The sequence below is a fragment of the Macaca mulatta genome, chromosome 4 (assembly GCF_049350105.2).
Source record: "Macaca mulatta isolate MMU2019108-1 chromosome 4, T2T-MMU8v2.0, whole genome shotgun sequence".
NCBI classification, from domain to species: domain Eukaryota; kingdom Metazoa; phylum Chordata; class Mammalia; order Primates; family Cercopithecidae; genus Macaca; species Macaca mulatta.
In genome coordinates this window covers 71,735,305-71,762,904 of record NC_133409.1, presented here as the reverse complement: position 1 = coordinate 71,762,904, position 27,600 = coordinate 71,735,305, and the positions used below count along the sequence as shown (strand labels likewise).

Below are 27,600 nucleotides of genomic sequence, written 5' to 3'. Positions count from 1 at the left end.
AAATATGGAAGGTTTGTATGTGAATATATCATGAAATAACTGTGGTTCACAGGTCCTATTCCTTGCTAAATAGTGAGGATCGAGGAAAACAATCTGGACTCTGGTTATTTACCACTCGTGGGGTTGTTCTAACATGGTATTTCAGTGCAGAGCTTTAGTTCTGTTCCTCCAACCATGCCTTTATTGCCAAGTATTTTTCCCCATTTCCCTTTCCAACATATTTTACCAGTTCCAAGAGGATTCACATTTAGTGAGGAAGAGGGAAAATCCTAAATCATTGCAGAATTTAATTTCTGTACACTTTTCAAATAACACTGCATTGATTATCTTAATGTTTATTCTGCATTCCTATTCTTATATCTCCTCTCAAAGATTTCACTCCAAGCAACTGATCTGCTTCATCGTTAGTAAGAGGTCTTTGGATGTATAAGAATGTTTGCTAGTCCTTGCCAGGCAGATGTGAGATATGAAGCATCCCTGCTCATTGCATGCCCTGCCACACTCTTGGTTTCCTACTTTTGACACAGTAGGACTTGTTGGGATACAAAACTGTGGGGAATTGGCATTTTATATGCATGTTAATTTTTGCCAGGGAACTCTTTTCTGCCAGTAGATTTTTATCTTCTTATCAATATTGCCAGCCTCCACCAATCACAGAATAGGAGGAGGTGAATTCATATTGTAGCTAGGAAATTTCGGGTACCTCAACCATGATTAGAAATTGTCAAAAACTCCTGAATGAATGCATAGAAACCGTAAAACCAAGTAAGCAAAGACATCTGTAAACTAAATTTCTGGTTTAAAAGACTTAATTTCCTTTTTTTGTTGTTTAGTGCAAATTTTGAAGGGGAAAAGTACATAAGGTTTTGTAGTGTGAAAAGATGAACTCAAGACTTCTGGTAGTTGGATTTGCTCTTTGAAGTTTCTCTAAAATGTCACAAACTTACAGTTACTTAATTGAGGTCTTTTGAAAAAAGTGTTATTTGATGTATTTGCTCTTGTTTCTTTTTAGGTCAGTCTTGATTCTCGAGTTAGAGAGGTGATCAATAGAAATCTGTTGGATCCTAATCCTCACATGTATGAAGACGCCCAACTTCAGATATATACTTTAATGCACAGAGATTCCTTTCCAAGGTTTTTGAACTCTCAAATTTATAAGTCATTTGTTGAAAGTACTGCTGGCTCTTCTTCTGAATCTTAATGTTCATTTAAAAACAATCATTTTGGAGGGCTGAGATGGGAAATAAAAGTAGTTAAATAACATCAGAAACTGAGTTCCTGGAGAACTACAGTTTAGCATTCCTCAGGCTACTGTGAAAACACAACCATTATGGTCTTTGTCTCCATTTTTATCAAGGTTTTCCATGGTTAAGTTTGGAGAAAATACCACACAAAACAATGAATTGCCAAATTGTTTGTTTTATTCAACACTCATTCTACTTGCAAGCAAAGTGTATTTGTAGTCCTATGAACAGTCTCCTCGTGTATCTCCAGAGACTGCATGTGCAAAGTAAAACTGCTTCATTTGCCACGTAGTTGTTGTAATATTTAATCCAATAGCATAACTTACATCTGTATTTAAGGACTTTTGTGCAATATGGTCTTAAGAAATAATTGCCAAAAAAATCGGCCATGGTTTGCATTTTTTAACATAATCTAAGACAGAAAAAAGCAATTTTTACAATGTAACAATGGTATTCAACATTCTATATACTGTGTTTAGTACACTAATTTTGAAGCCAATATTTCTGTACATGAAAAAGAGCTATTTATCTCTGTTTGTTGGAAAATCCTAATGGGGATTCCTCTGGTTGTTCACTGCCAAAACTGTGGCATTTTCATTACAGGAGAGTTTACTATGCTAAAAGCAAAAAACAAAAAACAAAAAAAAAGAAGAAGAAAAAAAAGCACAAAACAATTTGAAGATATCCTATCTCAATGACAAATCAAAGAGTGATACTGCTTTTAATTGTAATAGAAGAAAATGAATTTATGTATATATCAGATGTCCAATACTGTAATTAATTTATTAAAGACTGGCTCTCCAGTTTTAAAATGGTTGTGTAAAGTTATGTACTTCAGCAAGAAAAAAATAATAATAAGCTTGATAACTTAGTTTTGGAATATAAACAAAAGGACTTAATAAAGGAATGCCTACATGTAGCACTGTAAAACATTTTGATGAATAGCATCTGTCCTGTGGCATATTTTCCTTGAAAGTGAAATCCAGTGAAAAGCTGTTTTTACCAGGAAAAGTTTTATAAGGGTTATGAAGAAAATAATTCTCTACTTCAGACCTTAACTGTTTTCACAGAATATCTTAAGGATGACATTTTAAAGATGTTTAAACCAAACTATTCGTTTTCATCCATAATTAAAAGGCAGTACAGTGCTCAAATTTTCCAGCTGCCATATTATTTTTTATAAGTACACTAAATCTTTACGACAAAAACACTTGCCTGACATTGTCATGTACTTCTGACCTTCAAGGAAACAATATTCTGTCATGCAGAAAAGTGATAATTAAAATAATCAGTGTCATATTTATATCAAAGTGTTACATTTGAATATTAATATCCCCTGAAGACTATTTTTTTAATATTAAAGTGAATGAATATAATACTGAGTAACCTAAAATGAAAGTTTTAAAAAGATTTATATCCATTGAGAACACTGGCCTTATATTAAGGATGATATTACAGTTACAGGTTTTCTTTGTCATTTTTTTAACTACCTCTCATTTTTTAATTTATTAAGCATATTTTTTAAAAAAACGAGTGTGGGGGTTTCTTTTTAAATTTAGTTTACTTGAAAGGCTGGCATCATAAGTTTCTTTTTCCATAAACTTAAAACATTTCAAAAATTGTTTTTTTAAGCAAGTATGATTTTCTAATTCATATAAAATTCAGGAGACATGAATAAAAGGGCTATTATCTATTCCCTATGCAAATATTTTAACTGTTGCAGTGTTTGACAAAATGGGATTTTTAAAAAATTGCGGAGTAGAAAACAAAATATTCTGTTTACACTGGCGTTGCTGACTATCCTACCATATTCAGCACTTTTAAATACGTTATTTATGGAAATGTAGTTAAAATGCAAGATAGAAAATATTTATAATAATCATTTCTTTTAACAAATGCCTGTGTTTTCTGAAAGTGTTAGTGTGTTGACATATTTTATTCATGTCATTTAAATACTCTTTGAATAATAGTTTTCAGTAATATGTTGAAAAAAGATAGCTATGAAGATGTTTACAAAAGTCATATTTTTTCCTAAAGAGTAAAGAAAAACCTAAAAGAATCATCACTTCTATTGTGAAGTTCTATTGTTCCTAAATTATTTAATTTTTTTTCTTGCTTAGAATTGAGTTTATTATGCTACTATGATATATACACATGTATGGTGTAGTATCGTATTTGTTTCTGTGTTTGAGGCACAACAAATTGGTGCACATGACTAGAAAATATGTAATATACTGTGATACACTGCATGCATCCATCTTTTTAAATGTAGCCTTTATATTCTTGTTGTTACTATATATGATGGTGACCTGCTAGTCATAAGTTATCTTTATAAGATACTTTGGACTATTAGATGAATTGTCTGTTTGACAATATCTTTAATATTTTACCAAATGTAAAAGATAAGGGCCCTTATAAAGAGTCCTAATCTCTAACCTGGGCATTTGTAGAACACAGATTTTAAAGTTGGTATATATCCTTTTGAAACCTGATTAGGAAGTTGTGCTAAGAAAGATTCTAGAGCAGATTTACACATCAGATGTTGATAACCATATGCTATGTGAGCATTTCTGTGCTAAACTCATGTTTTTGGGTGAGGGAGGGTTTCTCATTTAAGAGTATGTCTGTATATTTGCAACTCTACTAATTTTCTAAGTATGATATAATTCCTTCGTTTAAGTTACAGAGCTATTATAAATAAACAAAAAAGCCTTCAACTGGTGTCTATGCTACCATTCCAAGAGCACAATATTTGTTTTATTAGAATTTGAGTTTTCCTAGTGAGTAAATTCCTCCCTGGGGAAAAATTAGCACTTTAAAATGGACACTTTGTGTTTTCGATTGTCAAGGTATCTTTGTATACTGTTAGAATTTGCTGATGCACACAGAAAGAGATTAATGCACTTTCTATAGTGCCTAACTTTAGATGTATCTATAAAAGAAAGAAAGTAGAGGATATAGATTATGTATATATAAATAAATTGGAGAGCCAGATTTCTTCAGAGATTGATCTTGTACATTAATCACACCAGTGATGGATGGATGGCACTTCTTTACTCGGGCTGTTATGGTGTTATCCAAAGGTAGTATAGATGCTCTGACAGTGTTAGAGTGTGCACATGAACCACAAGAGCAAAACACAACTTTGATACTGAAGTTATTAAATGCAGAACTCAAGACCATAATGTGATTTTTTTTTTTTTAAATCTTAAAATATGTACATAGAATGACCAGTTCTGATATGTGGTCATAGTGCATGGTGTGTTTATTAGTATCCTTTAATGCTGCCTAGGTTCTGACTTACAGAATGAAATATGTGTTGTTTATTTACCTGATAGTTCAGTTTTGCCAAAGGACTATAGGGATAAGTGAATAATGTTTATTTATTAGGAGCAAAAATACATTTTCATCCCATTAAGCTGATTTAAAATCAGCTGATTTTTACTTTTGAGTTTATCCATTTTTCTATACCTTTAACTTATTTGTACTTTTAAAAATCATATTGTAATTGTGACAAATTATATCTCAAAAAAATACCAATTATTACATGCTTTGGTGTTGAAATGAAAAGAGAAGGAATTTAAAATACAATCAAAAAGTAAAAAAATAAAACATATTGGAAAACCACCTAAAATTTCTTGGCCAGGTACAGTGGCTCAAGCCTGTAATCCCAGCACATCGGGAAGCCAAGGAGGGCGGATCACTTGAGCTCGGGAGTTCGAGACCAGCCTGGCCAACATGGTGAAACCCCGACTCTAGTAAAAATACAAAAATTAGCCGGGCATGGTGGTGGGCGCCCTTAATCCCAGCTACTCGAGAGGCTGAGGCAGGAGAATCGCTTGAACCCAGGAGGCAGAGGTCGCAGTGAGCTGATATCATGCCACTGCACTCCAGCCTTGGTGACAAAGCGAGACTCCATCTCAAAATAATAATAATAATAATAACAACAATAATATTTTTAAGTCTTAAAGAGACAGAAAATGTCTATAGATAGAAGTCTATCAAACATGTATTTTGAATATTTTGATCTTGACACATTGCCAAATTATTTTGAAAGATGGTAAAGATATTTCCAAAAAATATTTTCGCCTATTTACATTGACAGTTTACGACCATAATTTTCTAACTATATTTTTCAAACATGTAGTTTTGTGTTTTCCATCTTCAAATTCCTGACCAATGGTTTTGTTCTCCTGTGAAAACAACATCCAATCTGCCAAAATTTTTAATTCTTCACTTGCTACAACTGCAAATATTTATCAATAAAACTGATAACCCAAAACTTGCTTCAGATTTTCTCTGCAATGCTTAAAATATCCTTGCAACACAAGACAATGCACAGTGACCAATACTATTTCTAAATACCCAGATTTTATTTCTTTACAAGTATTTTTAAAATTATTACTCTTATAGGTGTAGTCCTCTCCAGCCCCAAGTGACATTTTTTCCGATGAATTCAAGGGACTGGTCAAGACTTTGACTTTAGTGAAAACAGTACCAAAGGCAAAATGTTGCCCTAAGTGATAGAAGGTCCTAGTCTGGGAACTGATTTTATTATGATAAAAGCTGTAAGATGAGTAGGGAAACGGAACACTATATTAAGCATTGATGACAATAACCAAATATAATATTCTTAAATATGTCATATGTGCCACATGAAATTCATTTTTCCCTCATTATTTCTCATGTTACATCTCGTTTCAGAAGTTTCCGAATTTTAAAACTGTTGACTTACACCTAACTGCTCTCACTGCATTACAGCTTTTAAACAGTTAGAAATAAAGATTTTAGAATAATAAACAGATTGTGTTTCTGTCCTAAGCTTGGATACATGTCCTTTCTAAAGATTTAGCTTTTATTGCTATATTAAAAGAATGCCACATACAGTGCTTACTAATGGAAATGTATGTCCACAGATTCACTTAGGTAGGATACTACAAAAACATCACGCACTTAAAATTACAAATTTGATTTCAAGTTATATTTCTGTCTCATGTAACTTTGGTCAAATCATTTATCTTCTCTGAGTCATTTCCTCATCTACAAATGACAAATAAAATATGTAATTAGCAGGACTGCTATGAGCATTAAATAAAACAAACATGGAAAGAATAAAGTGTGGCATACATTATTATTTTATCAAAGTACTTCACGTCAATAATTGTTATTGTATACTTGTATTAAATGTCATTTTAATGCATTTTCCCCTATTTTTTTTCAAAACATGCATTAAACATCTGATTTAGCTAGTCCTTAAAACATACAATCATATTTTAAGATGGAACACTATATCAATGTTATTGCTTTTCTCAGTAATGTGATCCCAAATCACTACTTTCAGTTCACCATCACCTCAAATCTATAGAAATGTTTCTTTCAATGACATAGATAGATGATTGATAGATAGATAGATAGATAGATAGATAGATAGATAGATAGATAGACAGCTATACAATTATAGGTTAAAATTAAAGTTTAAATAAGAAAATCATTTGAAAATTTTATTTCCAAAGGAAATAAAACAACATTTCCAAGGACAGAAATAATATCAAGTTACTTGCTAAATATATAAATGAATTATAGGGCTAAGACTAAGTTATAAGAGATTGACAATTAGAAAACACTTTTTAGTATTAAGGTGGTATGATTTTCTTTAACAATTTTACAATGAAAATAAAAACTTACTAAAAGGTGGTAATGGGCCAGACACGGTGGCTCACGCATATAATCCCAGCACTTTGGGAGACTAAGGCGTGAGGATCACTTGAGCCCAGGAGTTCCAGACCCATCTGTGCAACAAAGTGAGACCCTGACTCTAAGGAAAAAATAAAATGTATAAAATTTAAAATAGTAATGTGCCCATTAAACCTTTTATTTTAGAGTAGTTTTAGATTTATAGAAAAACTGCAAATAGAGAGGTCCCTTATACATCTATGGGCATTAATGAACCAATATTGATCATGAAGTTCATACTTTATTCAGATTTCCTTAGTTTGTAACCTAATGTCCTTTTTCTGTCCCAGGATCCAATTCAGGATACCACATTACATTTAGTTGTCATGTTTCCTTAGGCTTCTCTTAGCTGTGACAATTTCTGAAACTTTCCTTGTTTCTGATGACAGTTTTGAGAAATAAACTGGTGTTTTGGAGAATGTCCCTCTGTGGGGATTTGTCTGATGTTTTTCTCATGACTAGACACAGGTTTTTGGTTTTTGGAAGAACACAACAGTAAAGTGCCATGCTTATCACGTGATATCAAAGGTACATGCCATCATTGGGACTCTTCTTAGCTGTGACACTTTCTCAACTTTAGGCGACTCTTAGCTGTTGATGTTAACCTTGATCACTTAGCTGAGGTAGCATCTATTATGTTTCTCCACTGTAAAGTAATATATTTTAAAAGAGATTATATTGAAGGTAAATTTTCTGGACATTTACACTGAGCTAAACAAATTCTAAACACTAATATTAGGTTCCACTAACTGATTGCTAATAAATGCTTTAAAGAAAATACAGTGAAGTGGAAAAAATAAAACTCCAAAAGTCTTAGCCTGAATATTCACCTAATAGAGGTGAAAGTGAATTTTTCCCTTGAACTATCTGTGCAATTAATTACAATAATCATCCACATACTTTGGATATTAAAGATCTTAGTCTTACTAATTGTCGTAAGAGGTAATTTCAATTTAAACTACCATTTTGCTTATTGCATTTCTATATTGCCCTCCACTAATCAATGAATACTGAATATTGAAATAATGTAAAAAACCTGATATATTTCCTGCTGGCTTTAACCGATTTGTCATAAATACATTTCTTGTATATGATTTTTAAATGTTTGCTAAATATTAAGAATTTCAATGTGTTTGGTTTTATAAAATTACATATCAAATGTGTATAATTTTTTACTACCATGTTCATCACACTTAATCTATATCCATATATTGTACTCCACCAATATTTATTAGTGGACAATAAAGAAGTTTTGAATGCATGAATACAACTTAAGAGGCACCACACTTGGTTATTTTGCAATGCCAGAATAACGGTGGGTATTCATAAATTGAATAGAGAATCCAGATTATGTTTCCATCAATTTAAGTTTTTCTGGGTTTTTTATTCCCCCTTCCTAGAATCAATTTTATCATTTTACCTATGTAAAATAATATACTTCTGGAAAATGCTAGAATTTTCACCATGTAACAGAATTTGAGCATGACAATAATGTAAAAATATTCAGAAGTCTCAAACTATAGATATCTTTGAGTTTTCAAAGTAAACAAAATACAGATGTTTTCATTTTACTATATTGTGGAAACCTATGGATGTTATTGTAAAATGCATATGCATTACACTGACTTTCTTAAAATGTTTTGAATTAATAAAGAATTCAACAATGTATCCTTAGAAAGTTATTGTTTCCTCATTGGTATGACACTATAGGAATAAAAGGTACACTTCTATGTGTTACTTAAATTGCTTATGCACTTGGGGGAAAATAAATTCTGGCTAGATTCTTTACATTGTTCTATAATGTTTTAATTAAAATTTTGCACCTTTTATAAAAAAATATATTGTTGAAATGACTTATGTTCTGAGAATTCAACTGAGAGATATATCATATTGAGTTCAAGTGATTCTCACCATTTCCATGGTTACAATAAATTCAAAGTTAAGTTCAGACTTGGGAAACAATTGTTGTAATAGAGATAAAAAACATCCTGATCAGTCCTGTGCTATCCTCAGATCGGGATTAAAATAAAATGGGTTTCAACAGTAGAACGATTGTATAAAGTTGTGTAGCCTGAATACACAAAGGGAAATGAACTTAGGTAATTAGTTGGAGCTTTTAAGTAGCAAAAAATTATTTTTGCTTCCTGTTGTTTGAAGAGTCATTTCATTCTTCCACTCACTCTGCATTTGGATCGCATATCGTGCTAAACGATGAAAAGAGAGAGGCAATGCAAACGTATTGTCTAAGAATTTTATACTCAACCTCAAGAGTTTCGATTAGATGATCTAAGGATATTTTAACCTTGATAAGGGTTCCCATTTTTTACCATTTTATTTTTTATGAATAAATTAGAAGTTACGTTCTTCTAATATATCACCTCTCTCAACAGTGAAACACCACTTAGTAGACGCTGCCCCAACCAGTTAGGTAGTGGCAATTCCCAGATTGAGCGTTTAGCCCTCGCATTCCCAGGACGGTCCTGCTTGTGTTTATTCCCTCATATCTATTTCTCCGTTGAACTGTGAACAGGTCTTTTGAAAAGTGCAAAGCATTATGCCAATAAATGTCGGTATTGCTGGCACCTATCCGCTACCAGTTTTTTGGAAAGGGACGAGAGTTGGACTCCTGGAGGCAGATAGCTGAAGACTTTATTGGGCTGTAGTTACTATAACACGTAATCACCTCTTTAAAAAGCTGACGACAGGTGGGACTAAGTGAAAATGAATGGGCAGGTGAATAACAAAGTCCTTTGAAAGCAAGTAAATGACACGGCAATGAAGGGCACGCATGTCTATTGTGCAAATTCATTCAGTGGTTATCTCATAATACACTTGTCACGTCCTTATTAACACGAACCTGACCCACCGTGGACAAGAGAAACATAAGCAGCAAAAAGGAAGAGGAATACACACACGCGTGTCCATAATAAAACTCGCTCTTGGAGACTCAGGGCCAGCCGTGCACTGGAGACTTGACGACTTGCGTGGCTGTGACCTCCGCCCTGCAGCGTCTAGACCCTCGATTGCCCTCCACTGCGGCTCTGGAGGTCCCGACTCAGGGCATGGGAAAGAAATCCTCACTATCAGAAAACAGAGGGGCAATTTGCTGCTCTCCCTTTCCGGCCCAACCCGACACCCATCAAGTGGGTCCTTGCGAAGAGGCTTTCAGAAGAGGACCCCAAGGTCTCCCAGGCCCGCCCCGCCCCAATCACGCTCCGCTCAGCCCCCTCAACTTTTGGCCTCCGGGAAGTTCGCAACGTTCTCACGCTTGGCAGGAAGCTCCTGCCAAGGCTTCCGGAAAATCCTTTAAAAAACAGCGCGTGCGCCGGGCGGGGCTTGGTGAGCTCTCACCCCTATCTCCAAGTTCCGGGTGTTGTCGCGAGGGCTGGTCTACCCGGAACTTCCGGTTCCGGTCAGGCTCCGCGGTCTGGGCCTGATGATGCGGCCCCGGCTTCTGTGGGGCGCTGCGCGGTGCCTCTGGCCCCGCAGGGCAGTTGGCCCAGCCCGCCGGCCCCTGAGCTCCGGTAGCCCGCCGCTGGAGGAGCTGTTCGCCCGGGGCGGGCCCTTGCGGACCTTCCTCGAGCGCCAGGCGGGGTCTGAAGCCCATTTGAAGGTCAGGAGGCCGGAGTTGGCGGCAGTGATCAAACTGCTGAACCAGAAGGAGCAGGAGCTGCGGGAGACCGAGCCCTTGCTGCACGGTAAGAGCCGGGCCCCGGGGAGCGGCGTCAAAGCACATTCTTGACTCTTCGTTTGCCTTTTCCACTACCCACACTACCCGGGTTTGAAACTCTTACTCACTTGCAGCCGTTTTTATTTTGGATCAGAGGTAAGGACATCATTGCGTGCTCTCTGATCCCATCCTCTCCTGTGGGCTCAGTTGTGCTCCTTTGCCACGGTGCTCTGCCCCCTTTTACATGCTTATTAGTTGTGTATTCGGGCAAGAGATCATTAGCTCAGCAAGGATAAATAAGGCACTGTCCCTGTGATGGGTTCCACAGCGGTGTTTCTCAAAGTGTGGTGTGGAGACCCATCTGCAGTAGTATCACGGGCAGTGCTTGTTAATAGCAGACTTAGGGCTCAGAATCTCAGACCTAGACGTGCTTTTTTCTTTTTTTATTTTTAGACAGAGTTTCGCTCTGTCGCCCAGACTGGAGTGCAGTGGCGCGATCTCGGCTCACTGCAAGCTCCGCCTCCCAGGTTCACACCATTCTCCTGCCTCAGCCTCCGGAGTAGCTGGGACTACAGGCGCCCTAATTTTTTGTATTTTTAGTAGAGACGGGGTTTCACCGTGTTAGCCAGTCTGGTCTCGATCTCCTGACTTCGTGATCCACCCTCCTCGGCCTCCCAAAGTGCTGGGATTACAGGTGTGAGCTACTGTGCCCGGCCTAGATGTGCATTTAACAAGTTTCCCAAGTGATTCTGGAAAGGGGCTTAAGTGTCTGCATTACTATAAGCTCCCAGGCCTGCCAAGCTGCTGGTCCAGGCACCACTTTGGGTAGAAAGCTTCCACAGAGATTCGCAGTCTAGTGAGGGACATAATTAATTACCTGTAATATAGCTGATAAGAAAGCATAGATATAAATGTATGAATAAAGACCTAGGAGAGCAAGCACTTGTTAAACACTGGGGAGGTGTAAAGGCCCACCCATATAGGATATAATAATAGTTTAACTTGTATTGATCCCTTACTGTACTCCAGGGTTTATTTAGTCAGACACCACTAATTACTAAAAAAAATTACGGAAATAGCTTTTAGGTGCTTACAGTCTAGTAAGGGAGATGTGTAAGAAGTAAAAATATTAAGTGACTTTTATAGTTATAAAGATTAGTGTTTAACATCTGCAATAAACCCCAGAGCGTTATCAAAAACAAAGGCTGGCATTTAAGTGTATCTCGAAGGGTAAGCAGGAGGTTGTCTGTCAGATGGTGCAAGAGATTAAAGGCAGAGAGGTGACCAGCCTAGGTAAAGGTATAAATTGGGAAACTCAATATGACCTAAGTATAGAATAGGTAGGAGATGATAATGTCATAGAAACATGAAGCCAGAAAGACAGTTAAGAACCTTGCAAGACAAAAAATTTGGATTTATTTTTTATAGACCATGGAAAGCTGCATATGTTTTTAAGCAGAGAAGTCACGTCTTTGTAAAGAAAAGTTAATGGTGGCATGTGTTGAGGATGAATTGGAGTATTCTCCAGAAACCCTGGTGACTGACAGGCCAGGGAGGAGGCAGTTGAAACAATCCAAAGAAGAAATGGTGATAGGAATAGGTCTGACTCACAAAACATTCTGAGGAACCAATTAGGATTTAGTGGCTTATGTCCTGAGAAGGATGAAGGAGAGAGAGTTAATTCCAAGAAAAGTCTTAGGTTTCTGGCTTCAGCACATGAGTGGTACTGTTAATTAAGACGAAAGTATAAAAGTTGGACCAAATTTTTTTAAAAAATGAGTTTTGCAGTGAATGCCATATTAAGTTAAAAATACCTGTGAAAAGGAATTCCAATAAAGATATCTGTACTAGTCTAGGAGAAAAAATTACTGACAAAGGAGAAAAATTGAGCCCAAATAATCATAAGAGAGCTCTTGAGATATACAATACATGGTAAACTAAACCTTAGAAGTAGATGAGAACATTCAGGGAAAATTCATTAAGATAGAAACAAGTCTAAAAAGGCCAGAAATACATAGTATTTGAGGAGCAGGCAGAGAAGAAAGCTATAAAAGGTTGAGAAAAAAACAGCCAGAGCTTTGTGACCTTGAAGTAGATAAATAAATGAAGCTGTAGAAGCCAATTAAAGAAAATTTCAAGAAGTAAGAGATCCTTGGCCAGGCGTGGTGGCTCAAGCCTCTAATCCCAGCACTTTGAGAGGCCCAGGAGGGTGGATCACTTGAGCCCAGGAGTTCGAGACCAGCCTGGGCAACATGGCAAAACCCTGTCTCTACAAACAATGCAGAATTAGCTGGGCATGCTGGTGCGTGCTTGTGGTCCCAGCTACTTGAGAGGCTGAGGTGGGAGAATTGCTTGAACCCGGGAGGTGGAGGTTGCAGTGAGCCAAGATGGTGCCACTGCACTCCAGCCTGAGTGACAGCGCAAGACCCTGCCTCAAAAAAAAAAAAAAAATTCCTCAGTACCTGACATAGAAAGGTAAAACTCAACCTTTTCAGCTCACACTGAAGTAACTCTTTCGATTTGGCAATTTTGTTATTGGTAATTTGAATAAAAATAGTCTTGATATGATTATAGAATCCAATGTAACAGCTTGAGAAGTAAATTAGAGTTAACAGGAGAAAAGTAATAAAAATGGCATTTTATCTCCAGAAATCTAGGTGGGAAAAGAGGGGTGACAATAAGCAGCTACTCAAAGGGTTGAAAAGAATGGGATCCATTTAGAATAGGAAACCATAAACATCTTTGTAGGGAAAGGGGAAGGCGGGCACGTGGTAGGTGTCCAGTAAACATATGTTGATTTATAATATTCAAGAGAAATTAAAGAAGTAGTGTATTACCATTGGCTCTGAGTAACTCCTCATTCTAAACCCTTTAGAGCTGCACTATCCAATATAGTAGCCAGTTGCCACACAGCTGTTGAGCATCTATTTGTGGCTAGTCTGAATTGAGGTGTGTAAGTGTAAAATACATATAGATTTCAAACACTTGGTATAGAAAGTAATATTTTTATGTTAATTACATGTTGAAATAATATTTGGAGCATATTGGGTTAAATAAAATATAGTTTTTAAATTACTTCTAGACTCTAGTTCCAATCTCCTTATCTTTGCAGAACTGAAAGGCACCTTAGAGATCATCCAGCTCAGAACTTTCATTTCATTCTTGTCATAACTGAGAGAAGTTGAGCCTATTGCCCTAACAGTACCTTAGCGATTAAACTAGGGCTAGAATTCATTTTTGCTTTTCCTAACTCAACACATTTTCTATTCTACCAGATTTCTTCCATACCATATGCGTGCCAAAATAATTTTCAGCAGTGGTTCCTGTACTTACTTATTTCAGTTTTGCTGTTGTTATTCTCTCCTTGAGTTAATCTTTCTTTCCTTTTTCTGCCCATTCCAAAATCAACAGATTCCTTCAAGGTGCAACTGTTTTAATATTTGATCACATAGTGTATTAGTCTGTTTTCACACTGCTGATAAAGACATACCCAAGACGGGGTAATTTTTAAGAAAAAAAAGTTTAATAGACTCACAGTTCCACATGGCTGGGGAGGTCTCACAATCATGGTGGAAGGCAGAAGGCACTTCTTACATGGCAGCAGACAAGAGAACTTGTGCAGGGGACTCTTCTTTATAAAACCATCAGATCTTGTAAGACTTATTCACTATCACGAGAACAGCACGGGAAATACCTGCCCCCATGATTCAGTTACCTCCCACAACAGGTGGGAATTGTGGGAGCTACAAATCAAAATGAGATTTGGGTGGGGACACAGCCAAACCATATCACATAGTGGTTTAGGTTATTTTTTGTTTTACTCTTTTAGAAAAATATAAAGAAACTAAAATTATCTATAATGCTCTCTTGAGGGCAGGTCTTACATATGTATTATCCCAGTTCCCAGCACTGTTGGTTCTTAATAGAGAAGCATACAAACTGATACTTTGTAAGGGTTTGAACTTTCCATAGAGAGAATAATTTGTTAATAGCCAGAAATTTTCCCTTTCCTCCTCCTTTATATAGGCTGCATATCATCTATAGGGTAGAGGAATGAGAAAGTATGTTTTATAAGATAAAAATGAAAATTTAAAGATGAAACAACAATAAGGGTAAAGCCAGAGAGAGAGGAGTACTTCATATAAACATTCTGTGTACATTAGGCAGAGTCTAATAAATGTTTTTGGGTGGTTACTAAAATAGTAATGAAACATTTGCTTATAAGAGAATAAATAACTTTCTACTTTTTAATTGAATTTTAGTTTTACTGGTGTAAACTTCTGTATCCCTTCTGTCCATCTTATTAGCTAAATGCACTCATTGGTTTATTGTATAGTCTAAGTTGGAAGTCTAAAAGCATATTTATTAAAGTGCATATTTCATGGAGATGAAATTATGGAAGAGTTTAGCTTTTTTATATTTTTATAGAAATTTTTACTTGTACTTTCTTTTGTCAGAAAAAAAAACTTTATACTTACATGCTTATGAAAACTAATGTATAAAATGGTGAAATTGATTGAAAGGACATTTATTGAATGGCATTTATTGAAAGGACAAGATAGACATTTTATTTTTCTCTTCAGCTATAATAACCATAAAACTATTTCCTAGAAGTCTGCTGGCAGTTCAACACTAATTAAGGAAAACCTTAACTTCTGCCCTTTTTTTCCTAGATGAGAATGAAGATTTAAGGAAACTTGCAGAGAATGAAATAACTCTGTGTCAAAAAGAAATAACTCAGCTGAAGCATCAGGTATGGTATTTCTGCAAAGAATAAAGCATTTGTGCTATTCTTAGGCATTAACGTTTATTAAAGGTTTATAAAAACAAAGAAGTGACTAGCTTGTTACTGTTTAGAATAAATTGGGTTTTTAAAATTTATTTTCTAGATTTATTGAGATATAAATTGACCCCAAAATTGCATATATTTAAAGTATATGATGTGATGTTTTGATATATGCATACATTTTGAAATGATTATGACTATCAATAAACTGGCTTTTAAAGAACAAACTTCACGTGGTCCTGTTTTCATCATACTAAAAATACTGTACAGCTGTCACAGAAAGGTAACTGTCACAGTGATAGTATTTTCTGGAAAGGCAGCAAAATAGTGACGTATCTTCCCTCTGTTTTTTTTTTTAAAGAAGGTTGGAGGTAGACATGGGGCAGAAGAGGTTATATGAAAGGACTTCAAAAGTTTTTGGAAAACTGGAATTAAAAGATATATATAAACTTTAATGTATTGACATAAGTGCCACCATCAAGTTCAAGACACTTTTGTAAGCAAAAAGGTGATATACCAGCATTTAATGCATCCCTAAAGAACTGAGGGTCCTGGGAATTTAACCATGTCAACGTAGTCTTTTTTATATTATTAACTAAAGAACAATGGGTACCCTTTACACATTTTTTAAGATTAGGAAACAAAAAAAGGAGAAGCCAAATAAGGACTGTAACATGAATGCCTATGGATTTCCCATTGAAACTCTCAAAATTGCCTCTGTTGGATGAGAGGAATGAGCAGGAGCACTGGTGTAGGAGAGGACTCTGGTGAAGCTGTCCCTGGTATTTTGCTAAAACTCTGGCTGACTTTCTCAAAACCCTCCTAGTAAGCAGATACTGTTGGCCATCCAGAATGTCAATAAGCAAGATGCCTTGAGCATCCCCAAAACGACTATTGCCATGACCTTTGCCCCTAGCCAGTCTGCTTTTGCTTTGACTGGACCCCTTCCACATCTTGGTGGCCATTGTTTTGATTGTGCTTTGTCTCCAGGATCATACTGGTAAAGCCATGTTTCACTTACAGTTACAATTCAAAGAAATGCTTCAGGATCTTGATCCAATTTGTTTAAAATTTCTATTGAAAGCTCTGCTCTTGCCTCCAGCTGATCTGCATGCAAAGGTTCTGGCACCCATCCAGAGGAAAGTTTGCTCACCTTTAATTTTTTTGTCTGAATTTTATAAGCTGAACCAGTTGAGATGTCTTTGGTGTGGCTATTGTTTCTGCTGTTAACCATCAGTCCTCTTCAATTAGGGCACAAATAAGATTAATTTTTTTCCTCACAAACTGATGTAGATGGTCTGCCACTGTGGACTTCTTCTTCAACATCATCTTGTCTCTACATAAAACGAGTTCTCCATTTGTAAACTGCTGATTTTTTCAGGGCATTGTCCTCATAAACTTTTCATAAAGCATCAATGATTTCACCATTCTTCCACCCAAGCTTCACCAGCAATTTAATGTTTCTTCTTGCTTCAGTTTTAGCAGAACTGATACGCCCTTTTTAGTGCCTTAAACTAGAACCTGTAACTTGTTATAACAAGTAGCACGAGTTTATTTTGTTACAAAATAACTTGGAAATACAACTTCTTGAAGTCCCCTGGTACAGTGACAGTAGACCGTGAGCCTCAGGGCCAGGAATATTTATTTTGCATCTCTTACACTATTTAGAATGTCAGACCTAGAGTAAGCCCTGAGGATTTTAAGAATTGGATTACACTGCTTTGGTTATACATCCAGGAGAATTACAGAACATATAGAGTTAATGAAGAATAATTATATGAAATTAGAGCCACTCTTTGCTAATTCTGTAAAGCAGAGACTAAAGGTTGACAGCAGTTACCTCTGGGGATAAGTGAAAGAATGTGTTAGGTAAGGAAGGACCCAGGAAAGGGGGTACTTATTTTTGAGAATCTGCCTCCCCTTTAGCCAAATGTGAAAATTACTAAAAATTAATGTTCCTATAACCTATGTTAGAAGGCGAGAATTCCACTCTAAGGTGAAAAGTGTAGTGTAGCTCGCGTTTTACCAATTTTCTAAATTAAATTTTGTGTGAATAAGAAGGATATGTGTATTAAAGGTTTCTGTACAGTGTGTAGTAATCAACAAACAAGTAAAATCCATTTGTTCAAAATGTGAATGATAATGTTGTATTGGCATCGGCTAGAGAGATGGAAAAGTAGTAACTAGCATGGCTTCTGACCAGTGTCTAGTGTGATAGCAGTGTACTCAGGTATATTCAGGTTCAATTCTAGCTCTTGCACTTACTTTCGAGTTGGGTAATGTTGAGCCACTAGATTATTCAACCCCTGTAAAGTTAGTTTCACATCTTAAGGTAGAACTGTTAATAATACTTACCCCAGATTGTTTTAAGAATTAAAGTATGTACAGTGCTTAGAATGCCTGCCATATATTAAAGAACCAATAAAATGTTGGTAGCTTTTCTTATTAATTAACTTAATCTAAGAAGTCTTTGTTCTAGATCCCCTTGATTAGAAACATACTATTGTAATGGAGAGAAGACTGATCTAGGCACAAAGGTTTGTGTTCTTGTGCCTGCTTGGTCAGTAACTAACACTTTGCCCTTAAACAAGTCATTTAATCTCTGTTAACCTCTGTTTCCTTTACAAGTAAAATTAAAGAATTGGACCAGATAATCTCTAAGGGCCTTTTTAGTTTCAAAATTACAAGTTTATCTTCCATAATAAGAAATCTTAAAATAATACAAATGCAGTTTTGAGTGCTTTGGGTTTTCTGCCATACTAGGCCTTAAATTTCAACAGGATGGAGCTAGAATCTTCTTTTGCTTTCTACAACAGTGTAATTTCCTAACCACAGCAAGTACTTAGTTCTTATTAACAGAAGAGAGAACTGATACAAAGCATACAAGAACTCCAACAGACAATAAAACAAGCCTGAAGTTTTAGCTGAATCTTACAGCATTTTTATAATATAGTTGTAACAATACTTTATGGAAGTTACACATTATACAGTTCTAATTGGCAAGATGGTTGAACAGTACTCAGCAATATTAAATTATTTGCTTGGAGAAACTTAAGTTAAATATTTAAAATTCCTGAATCTAATCATTTAGCTTTTTATTTTTTGGTAAATTTTAAATCTTAATTATAGGAGGGGTGATATTTTTATATTTACAGATTATCTTACTTTTGGTTCCCTCAGAAGAAACAGATGAAAATGATTTGATCCTGGAAGTAACTGCAGGAGTTGGAGGTCAGGAGGCAATGTTGTTTACTTCAGAGATATTTGATATGTATCAACAATATGCCGCATTTAAAAGATGGCATTTTGAAACCCTGGAATATTTTCCAAGTGAAATAGGTCAGTAAACTATTCATTTTGTTTCGGGTAAAGTGTTGAGGAAAAGAGTTGGAAAGACCATGACTAGGCTTTAGAACTTATCTGTAAGGATGCTTATGTAGTTTTATGCTCATCCTTTACCTAATAAATTTGAAGGCAAATACAATAATTTTGAAATGACCTATAAAATCTCATGGAGAGTCTTTCAATAATACTAACCATTGAATTGCTAACAGTCTTTAAAAGTAGTCTTAGATATGTTACTGATGTCAGTTGATTAGCCTCATACATGTTTTGTTTAGTACTTGTAAGCAGTAAAGATAAATATTAAAACACTAAATATTTTAATGTTTTACAGTCTCCATGTTTATCTCCTTTTATAACTTAAAAAATATACCTCAAGATTTTTAGTCTCCATGTTTATCTCCTTTTATGAGTTTAAAAATATAGCTCAAGATAGTAGATGTGATGATCAATTATTTATAAATGGCAGGAATAACAAAAATAATTCTATTTCCCTGTATTTTCAAGGTGGCCTTAGACATGCGTCTGCCAGCATTGGGGGTTCAGAAGCCTATAGGCACATGAAATTTGAAGGAGGTGTGCACAGAGTACAAAGAGTGCCAAAGACAGAAAAGCAAGGCCGCATCCATACTAGCACCATGACTATAGCGATATTACCCCAGCCTACTGAGGTAAGGCATAAGCCCTTCTCCTTGGAATCCTGGGCCTAGCACAGTGCCTTGCCCCCAGAGTAACATTTAGAGTTTACTGAATTGAGTATCTATTTGGTCTTCGAAGCTTGTGTATTTTGAGTTGTATATTATCTCAGTCTAAAACATGTTATAATGTTAAAAATCAAGGATTTGTAAATGATACAATGTTGCGTTGTCTATTAGTATTTTCCTAATTAGTTACTGTGAGATCATCTCTGTGGGTGAAAATAATAACCTATTTGGTTGCCTTTATAATGACTTCTGCCTTGTGTGACTGGTTTATGGGTTATTAACAGTAACAATCCTATTTAACAAAGGTAATTAACAGAATTGCTGCTTCATAACCCTGTTACATTAAAATTAAAGTATATTGTTACACTGTTCATAATGAGTATACTGTTTCTCACAAAGCAAATTCTCAGTCTATATTTTTAAGATAACTTAGTGTAGGAGTTCTGTTTTGCCTCATTTCCCTTCTGCTAAAAAGTGATAGGAGATATCTGACTTGTGTTTCAGAATGAAGTGTGAATGCTTTGAGAAGGAACTCTCAGTGGTTCCTATGCTAATTTTGGGAAAAAGTGCTATTGACTCTGTAATAGGTTTCATGGAGTTGCTTTCTTTAGGTCTTCATAGTTTCTTTAGATCTAATTTTTGTGTGAAGCGTAGATGAGAAACTAAACAGTTAAGGGAGAGAGTGAAGTAGAATAAATGGCAGGAGCCACACCTAGCAACCTAGTCACTTATGTTTAAGCATCTTGGGGTGGAAATTTTCAGGAAAAGATGAGACACTGAGGTCCATGTATCATCTTAATTCTTCTAGCAACCATAAGAGGGAGTCACACAGGGAAACATAGAGGTGGAAGGCCCAGGGAATGGTAGGATTCTTACCGCCAGCATTGCAGACATGTCACAAAATGGTTCTTAGTTGTTCATGAAACAGTGCTTTTGATGGTGGCTCCCAGGACAAAGCATTACCTTGACCTCAGATCCCAGTGTGTTGAGGAATTGAGACCCATGATTTCTTGGTCACTCCCATTTCCATTTGGTTCATCTTTGCCTCCAAACATGTTTGAAATAAAATGAAACAGACCCTTCCCACAGTTCTGAAGCTACCATTGTGTGTGTGTGTGTGTGTGTGTGTGTGTGTGTGGTTTTTTTTCCTGCTGCTAGGCTCTTTAAATTTAGAAAAATTTGAAAAAACCTTACCTTAGCTCACGCATTCAGTTCTAAAAGTAGGCAGAATTGTATCAAGTTCTACTGTTTCTTTGGTAAGAAATGGGTAAAGAGAAGCCAGGTTTTTGAGAACTAGAAAGGATTTGTTTTTCAAAACTGTACAATCCTGTACTATTTCGATTCCTTACTCTTCCAAAAAGCAAAACAGTTTTAAATTGGTATCCTTCTAGCTACTTTCTAGTCTTAAAATTAAACCTCCCAAATATATGAATTCTGTACATGTTGTGTATTTATAAATGGGTCGCTCTTGCCTTTATAAAGTCGGTACATATAACCTTTTAAAATACCAGTTTTTCTTCTGTATAGATTAATCTCGTGATTAATCCGAAAGATTTGAGAATTGACACTAAGCGAGCCAGTGGAGCTGGGGGGCAGCATGTAAATACCACAGACAGTGCTGTCCGGATAGTTCATCTTCCAACAGGTATGTACTTATTCCTTCAAGATATGACACCAAAGAAATCAATTTTGGAATAATTTGACTAATTTTCCACTGAAATAGATCCTCGGTTACCAGAGAAATGTATACTACTAAGGATTGTTATTAAATACTTGATTTACTTAGAATCCTTACCTGATACTCTGGGCGATAATTGCAAGGCCAGGAAGAGGGAGGGATCCAAACTCAGGGAATGTCTGTATTAATGATTTATAGAAGGTGTGGATGGTCCTTCCAGGTGGAGTTCTGAGGTTTATACTTAAAAAGAAAATTCTCACAATGAAGTTATTATCATGGGTTCTTTATCAGAAAATGCTCTAAATCATTGGTTCTGAGCATTTTTGCAGAGGGGAACATGGCCTCCTTTGAAAAAATGATATGAAAGCATTGTATAGTTTTGTATATAACTGCAGGGGCATCTTTCCATTAACTTCATTCACATACCTCCAGGGGATCTGATTCTAGATAGTTAGGCAAAGGGACTACATCCAAATCTTTAAGTCTCCAGTACACTGTAGGTTGAACTAAACGTCTTTCACAAGTATTACCACAGTGATTCACATGTGATAAAGCATATAGATAGCAAATCTCAGTTATCTAGAAGGGAAACAAGAATCTCTTACTATGACTGATTTCAAAGGGGCATAATCCCTATTAACTAATAGTGGTTGAGGCCAGTACTGGATTGTTATGATTTTGTTCTTTTAATTATGGGAGTATCCTTATGTTAAACTGGATGATGTCTTAGGTAATACAGAATACAAAACAGAAATTGGGGGAAAAAAATGGATAGCCTAAAAAAATTAAGTGATTTTCTCTAGTAATAGGATTTCTCATTTATCTTCGTTTCTATAAGTAGTTGTTACTTTTAAAACATGGTGGCTAGCTGAGGGGAAACAATCTGTATTAAATGATTTATGCTTATTGTTTAGTATGTATGCCTTCAGTATAGAAATACTTTGTGCTAGGCCGGGCGCAGTGGCTCACGCCTGTAATCCCAGCACTTTGGGAGGCTGAGGCAGGTGGATCACGAGGTCAGGAGATCGAGACCATCCTGGCTAACATGGTGAAACCCTGTCTCTACTAAAAATACAAAAAAAAAATTAGCCAGGTGTGGTGGCAGGCGCCTGTAGTCCCAGCTACTGGGGAGACTGAGGCAGGAGAATCGCTTGAACCCGGGAGGCAGAGCTTGCAGTGAGCTATCACCACTGCACTCCAGCCTGGGTGACAGAGTGAGACTCCATCTCAAACAAACAAAAAAAAGAAATACTTTGTGCTATTTGTGCTATTGCTCAAACTTAAATTTTCAGTTTTCTGATAAACTCTGCAAAAGTGAAGTCTATAGTCTCTCCCTTTTTTATTAGAGTCCTGTTTTTTCCCCTTCATAAAGGAAGAAGAAAAAGGATGAGGAGGAAAAGGAGTATTCCTTGATAATAAGTAAAGAAGATTTTTCTATTAAAACTTTTTAATTCTCGTAATACTATTCAGGTGTTGTTTCTGAATGTCAACAAGAGAGATCTCAACTGAAAAATAGAGAGCTGGCTATGAAAAAGTTACGTGCAAAACTCTACAGCATGCATCTAGAAAAAGAAGCAAATAAAACACAGAATGCTAGAAAAATTCAGGTAAAAAATGAATTTTAAAAATGCTTTTAAAGGATCGAAATATTTTTATATAACTCAGCTTTTTAAAAAATAACTTGGTTTTTACATATCATATTTGTTTTAACCTGTGTTGAAAACAATTCAGGTAGTCTGAGGGCTATCCTTGTTTGATAGTAATCTTACACCTCTGCCCTGTTTTCTATATTCAAAGGTATTTTTCTCAGACTTTTAATCAGTTACTAAAAATAAAGATATATACTGAGTCCTCATTCATTTTTAATCCTTTGAAATTGTAATATGCAAGGAAGTTTGAAATCTAACTCAACTTGGCTTTCTTCCTGTTTGGTGTTTAATTTTTGTTGTCGTTGTTTGTTATTGAGATAAGAGTTTCGCTCTTGTCACCCAGGCTGGAGTGCAGTGGCGCGATCTCGGCTCACTGCAACCTCTGCTTCCTGGGTTCAAGCGATTCTCCTGCCTCAGCCTCCTGAGTAGCTGGGATTATAGGTGCCCGCCACCACACTCGGCTAATTTTTTGTATTTTTACAAGAGACGGGGTTTCGCCATGTTGGGCAGGCTGGTCTTGAACTCCTGACCTCAGGTGATCTACCCATTTCAGCCTCCCAAAGTGCTGAGATTACAGGCATGAGCCACCGCGCCCTGCCGGTATTTAATTTTATAACTACAGAGCCTTTTAAGAACTCCTCAATATGGGAAACTCACCACCTTGTTATCACGGAAGATGACTGCATTAATTCACAGAGATAATACGTATTCAGCGACTATAGGAATAGCAACTATGTACCAGGCTCTATAGCCATCATCACTGTGTAGTAGACACAGTATTTTGCAGATGGGGAAACTAGTTGCCCGAGGTCATAGAACATTGAAGTGGCTGAGGCAGGATTCAGATATTAATCTGATTTTAGAGCACATGTTCTTTTTTCTATATCATGTTCCCATGTCATTTGGGGATTCTAAGTGTTTAAAACCTGATTCTCACATTTTGATTCATGTTATAAATCAAGAACTTAAGTCTTCAGATAAGTTAAATTTGTAGGTTTAAATTGCCCTGAATCTAACTGCATCTCATCTTTTTTTCTATATACAGATTGGAAGTAAAGGAAGATCAGAGAAAATAAGAACATATAATTTTCCACAGAACCGGGTCACAGATCACAGAATAAGCAAGACACTGCATGATCTTGAAACTTTTATGCAGGGAGATTATCTACTGGATGAACTTGTACAGTCATTGAAGGAATACGCCGATTATGAATCTTTAGTAGAAATTATTTCCCAAAAAGTTTAAGTTGATTTGTTATTTGTAGACTTTCGTAGCTTAGAAAAATTCTACAGCACATCCACATAGGGTGAAAATACCCTTATTCTCTTCAAAAACATGAGTTAACACAGTTGGAGGTAATATGTGTATTTTGAAGTCATAGATAATTTACACAGATCTCTCTCAATGCATTAGCAAAAATCATACAATATACAGATGGTCCTCGATTTACATTGTGGTTAATTCCCAGTAAACCCATCATAAGTTAAAAAAGCATATAACGTTAGCGACACAGCAGGCTCCTACTTAATGACAGCTTGACGTAACAATTTTCCAACTTTACCGTGATATGAAAGAGGCATGATTCGTAAGTCCTAAGGAGCTCCTCAGCTTGAAATGGGGCTGCATCCCTGTAAACCCATCATAAAGTCAAAAAATCCTAAAACCATCATATGTTGGTGACCACCTGTAATCATGACGTAGTGGTAAATCTTGGACACTTCCTTATAATAAGTAGACAAAGGAAAATCATCCTTTGTCCTGTTCTATGTAAGTATTTAATGAATGATCAAAAATTCAGTTTAAATATTACGAAAAACTTTAAACAAGTAGTAGAAATGTGACAGTAAATACTGTATCCTGATAATCTAGTCAGGAGACAGAAACCATACCATTAACTTGAACAGGGATAATTTTAATATAAAAAAACTGTTAACTGATAATGATATTAGCTTTTAAGAGAGATGAAAGAGAGCTACGATGTTCTAGGACTGAGAGTACCAAAGTTAAGAATACCCTTGAAAGGGGCTCCTCTTACCCATGGTGAAGTCAGGCCTAATGGAGAGAGAGTGGCTATAGCCTACTCAGTGATGGGGAAATTCCCTGTCTTGCCTTGGGCCAGAGCTGGTGTACAGCTGGTGGATCGGGTCTTAGAAGCAAAGAACCTCACACCCTCTACTGGTAAGCCAGAAGCCTCTTGCTAGGGTGTGAGCAAAACTTGGACAGGAACTCTCAGTAGATGTTTGTGTTTGTCAAGATTCTCCAGACAAACTCCCTTAAAAGGATTGGCTTGTGTGATGATTATTAAGTCTAACAAGTCCAAAAGCTGGAGTGTGAGGCAGGCGGCTGGAGACCCAGGAAAGCTGATGGTGCAGGTCCAGTCCAAAGGTATCTGTTGGAGGATTCTCTTGTTCTTGGAAGAGGACAGTCGTTTTTTCTCTTCAGACCTTCACCTGACTGGATCAAGCCCACTAACATTGAGGAGGGCAGTCTGCATTACTCAAAGTTCACTGATTTAAATGTCAATCTCATGTAAAAACACCCTCACAGAAACACCTAGCATAATGTTTGAGCTTATAATTGGAAACTCAGAGCAGAAGTTAAATCTCTTAAAAAAATAAAGTATGACCCAGTAGCTAGGCACCCTGTGGCCTAGCCAAGTTGACACATAAAATTAACTGTCACAGTATCATCTTAGAAGCAAGAGAAGCCCCTTTATTCTGCAGTGCCCCTCTACCAACACCTACTGACAAAGAACATGGTGCTATCTGGCATGGGAGAAATGTTCAGTTTGCTGTGGCTTGAATATGTCCCCTCAAATTCAGGTGTTGCCAGTGTGACAGCATCAAGAGGTGGGCCCTTTAAGAGATCACTAGGCCATGAGGGATTCTCTCAGGACTGGGATGAAGGCCCTTAATAAAAGAGGCTTCAGGGGGCATCCTGCTAGCTTGCCTTCTGTATGTGAGAACACAGCAGGAAAGCCCTAGTCAACAAGTGCCAGCTCCTTGATCTTAACTTCCCATCCTCCAGAACTGTGAGAAATACATTTCTGTTCTTTACAAATTACCCAGTCTCCTGTATTCTGTTAAAGCAGCACAAAATGAAGATAACACACCTGAACACCTGAACATTCTTCACAAGGTAGTAAATGTACTGCTTTATTCTGGTCTCAGTGTTGTGTGCTTACTAAGGAAATGAGAAAGGGTGGATGAAGGCATAGGATAAACAAGTTACTGCTAGACCTCTCACAATGCCATTAATGGTAAGACTATTTTTGTCATTCTTGTCTCTTCGGAAGCTAACACCATGTTGTAATAGGCACTAAATAGATGTCTAAAAACATACCTTAAGTGTTTGTCTAGAAATCTGGTGTGTTGCTCAGAAAGAACCAAAATTCAACTTAATTTCAAAGGGCCTGAAGCCCTAGTTAATCAAAATTCATTAGTTTTTAATGGTACTACCACTCTCAAATTTAAAATGGCATCTTAAGTTCCCCTTCCTCGCGTTGGATTTATTGCTAAAACCTGTGATCCTTTTTAGTTCCATTACCACTGCTCTTGTCCAGAATTAACTTCCCAGACTAATAGTCACCTGACTTCTCCCCCGCATCCTATTTGCTGTCTAATTCTGGTTACAAATAAGTAACTGCCAAACTAATCTTTCTAAAAAGCAAGACTGATCTCGTCACTCCTTTGCTCAACAATGTAAAAGCTCCCATTGCCTCCCAAATAAAACCAGCTCTCCACTGTGTATACATCCATGATCTGTATCCAGCATCATTTTGTATTAGCTCACTTTACACACCACCCCCCATGCCACATCAAATTAATTTATCTTAATAAATGCAACTGCATTTACCCTTTCCCTTATTTTGTTCTTTATGTTGTAGAAGGCCTCCTTTGTGCCCGTTTCTTCAGAAGACATCCCCTACAGCCATGGTTCTCATCCAGAGGGCCTCTGGCCCCCAGGAGACATCTGGCAGTGTTTAGAGACAGTTATCACAACTGGAAGACAGAATAAAAGAGATGCTGCTAAACACCCTACAATTATCTGGCCCAAAAGTGCTGAGGTTAAGAAGCCCTGTCCTACAGATTATTCCCTTATCCTGGTACACAGAAGTAACTCTAAGAAAATTTCCACAATTTCCTTTTTGAGATGGAGTTTCACTCTTGTTGGCCAGGCTGGAGTGTAATGGCGTGGTATCAGCTCACTGCAACCTCCGCCTCCTGGTTTCAAGTGATTCTCCTGCCTCAGCCTCCCAAGTAGCTGGGATTACAGGCACCCACCGCCACACCTGGCTAATTTTTTGTATTTTTAGTAGAGATGGGGTTTCACAATGTTGGCCAGGCTGGTCTCGAACTCCTGAGATATGCCCGCCTAGGCCTCCCAGGTGCTGGGATTACAGGCGTGAGCCACCACGCCTGGCCAAAATTTCCACAAATTTAAATGTATTTGACTCATCCAGTGTTCCACATAGCTTTACTTTATACACCTTACCCCCACAGACATGCCTCATGATTGGTATTCAGAAATTATTTATTAAACACCTATTATGGCTATTAATGTGGCAAGCTCACAGATAAGCACAACGGCAGATATCATGTCCCATTTATTTCCATATATCCCACTGTTTTGCATGTGGTAGGTCTGCGATAAGAATTTTATGAAAGAATGAGGGCAGTTCTCTCTGCACTTCATGTTCCACCTAAACACCCAACAACTGATTGATGCTAATTTGAAAAATGAGGTGTATACATCTACTGGCATCTAGTAAAATTCAGAATGTCCCCCTGCCC

General features: G+C 36.7%; 2 protein-coding genes across 5 annotated transcripts in view; both read left to right on the top strand.

Annotated features, from left to right (window-relative positions):
- The window catches only part of RGS17 (regulator of G protein signaling 17), a 125,990-nt gene extending 117,342 nt beyond the window's left edge, over positions 1–8,648 (top strand). For both annotated transcript variants that reach the window (XM_015137102.3, XM_078001235.1), the window contains exon 5: positions 1,013–8,648. In XM_015137102.3, coding sequence (XP_014992588.1) covers positions 1,013–1,201 — 189 coding nt within the window. In that variant the 3' untranslated portion in view covers positions 1,202–8,648. The remainder of the gene's footprint in view (positions 1–1,012) is intronic.
- Positions 8,649–10,392: 1,744 nt separating this feature from the next.
- Positions 10,393–25,870, top strand: MTRF1L (mitochondrial translation release factor 1 like). 3 transcript variants are annotated; one of them, XM_028847274.2, is made up of 7 exons: positions 10,393–10,675; positions 15,321–15,400; positions 18,614–18,772; positions 19,283–19,446; positions 21,007–21,124; positions 22,628–22,764; positions 23,852–25,870. In XM_028847274.2, exons 3-7 carry the CDS (start codon positions 18,676–18,678, stop codon positions 24,050–24,052), a joined length of 717 nt encoding a protein of 238 aa, XP_028703107.2. In that variant the 5' UTR covers positions 10,393–10,675; positions 15,321–15,400; positions 18,614–18,675; the 3' UTR covers positions 24,053–25,870. The 3 variants fall into 3 exon arrangements, with proteins under 3 accessions (XP_028703107.2, XP_014992590.3, XP_028703106.2); XM_015137104.3 differs by having other exon boundaries at positions 18,589–18,772; XM_028847273.2 differs by lacking the exon at positions 22,628–22,764 and having other exon boundaries at positions 18,589–18,772.
- Positions 25,871–27,600: the final 1,730 nt, after the last annotated feature.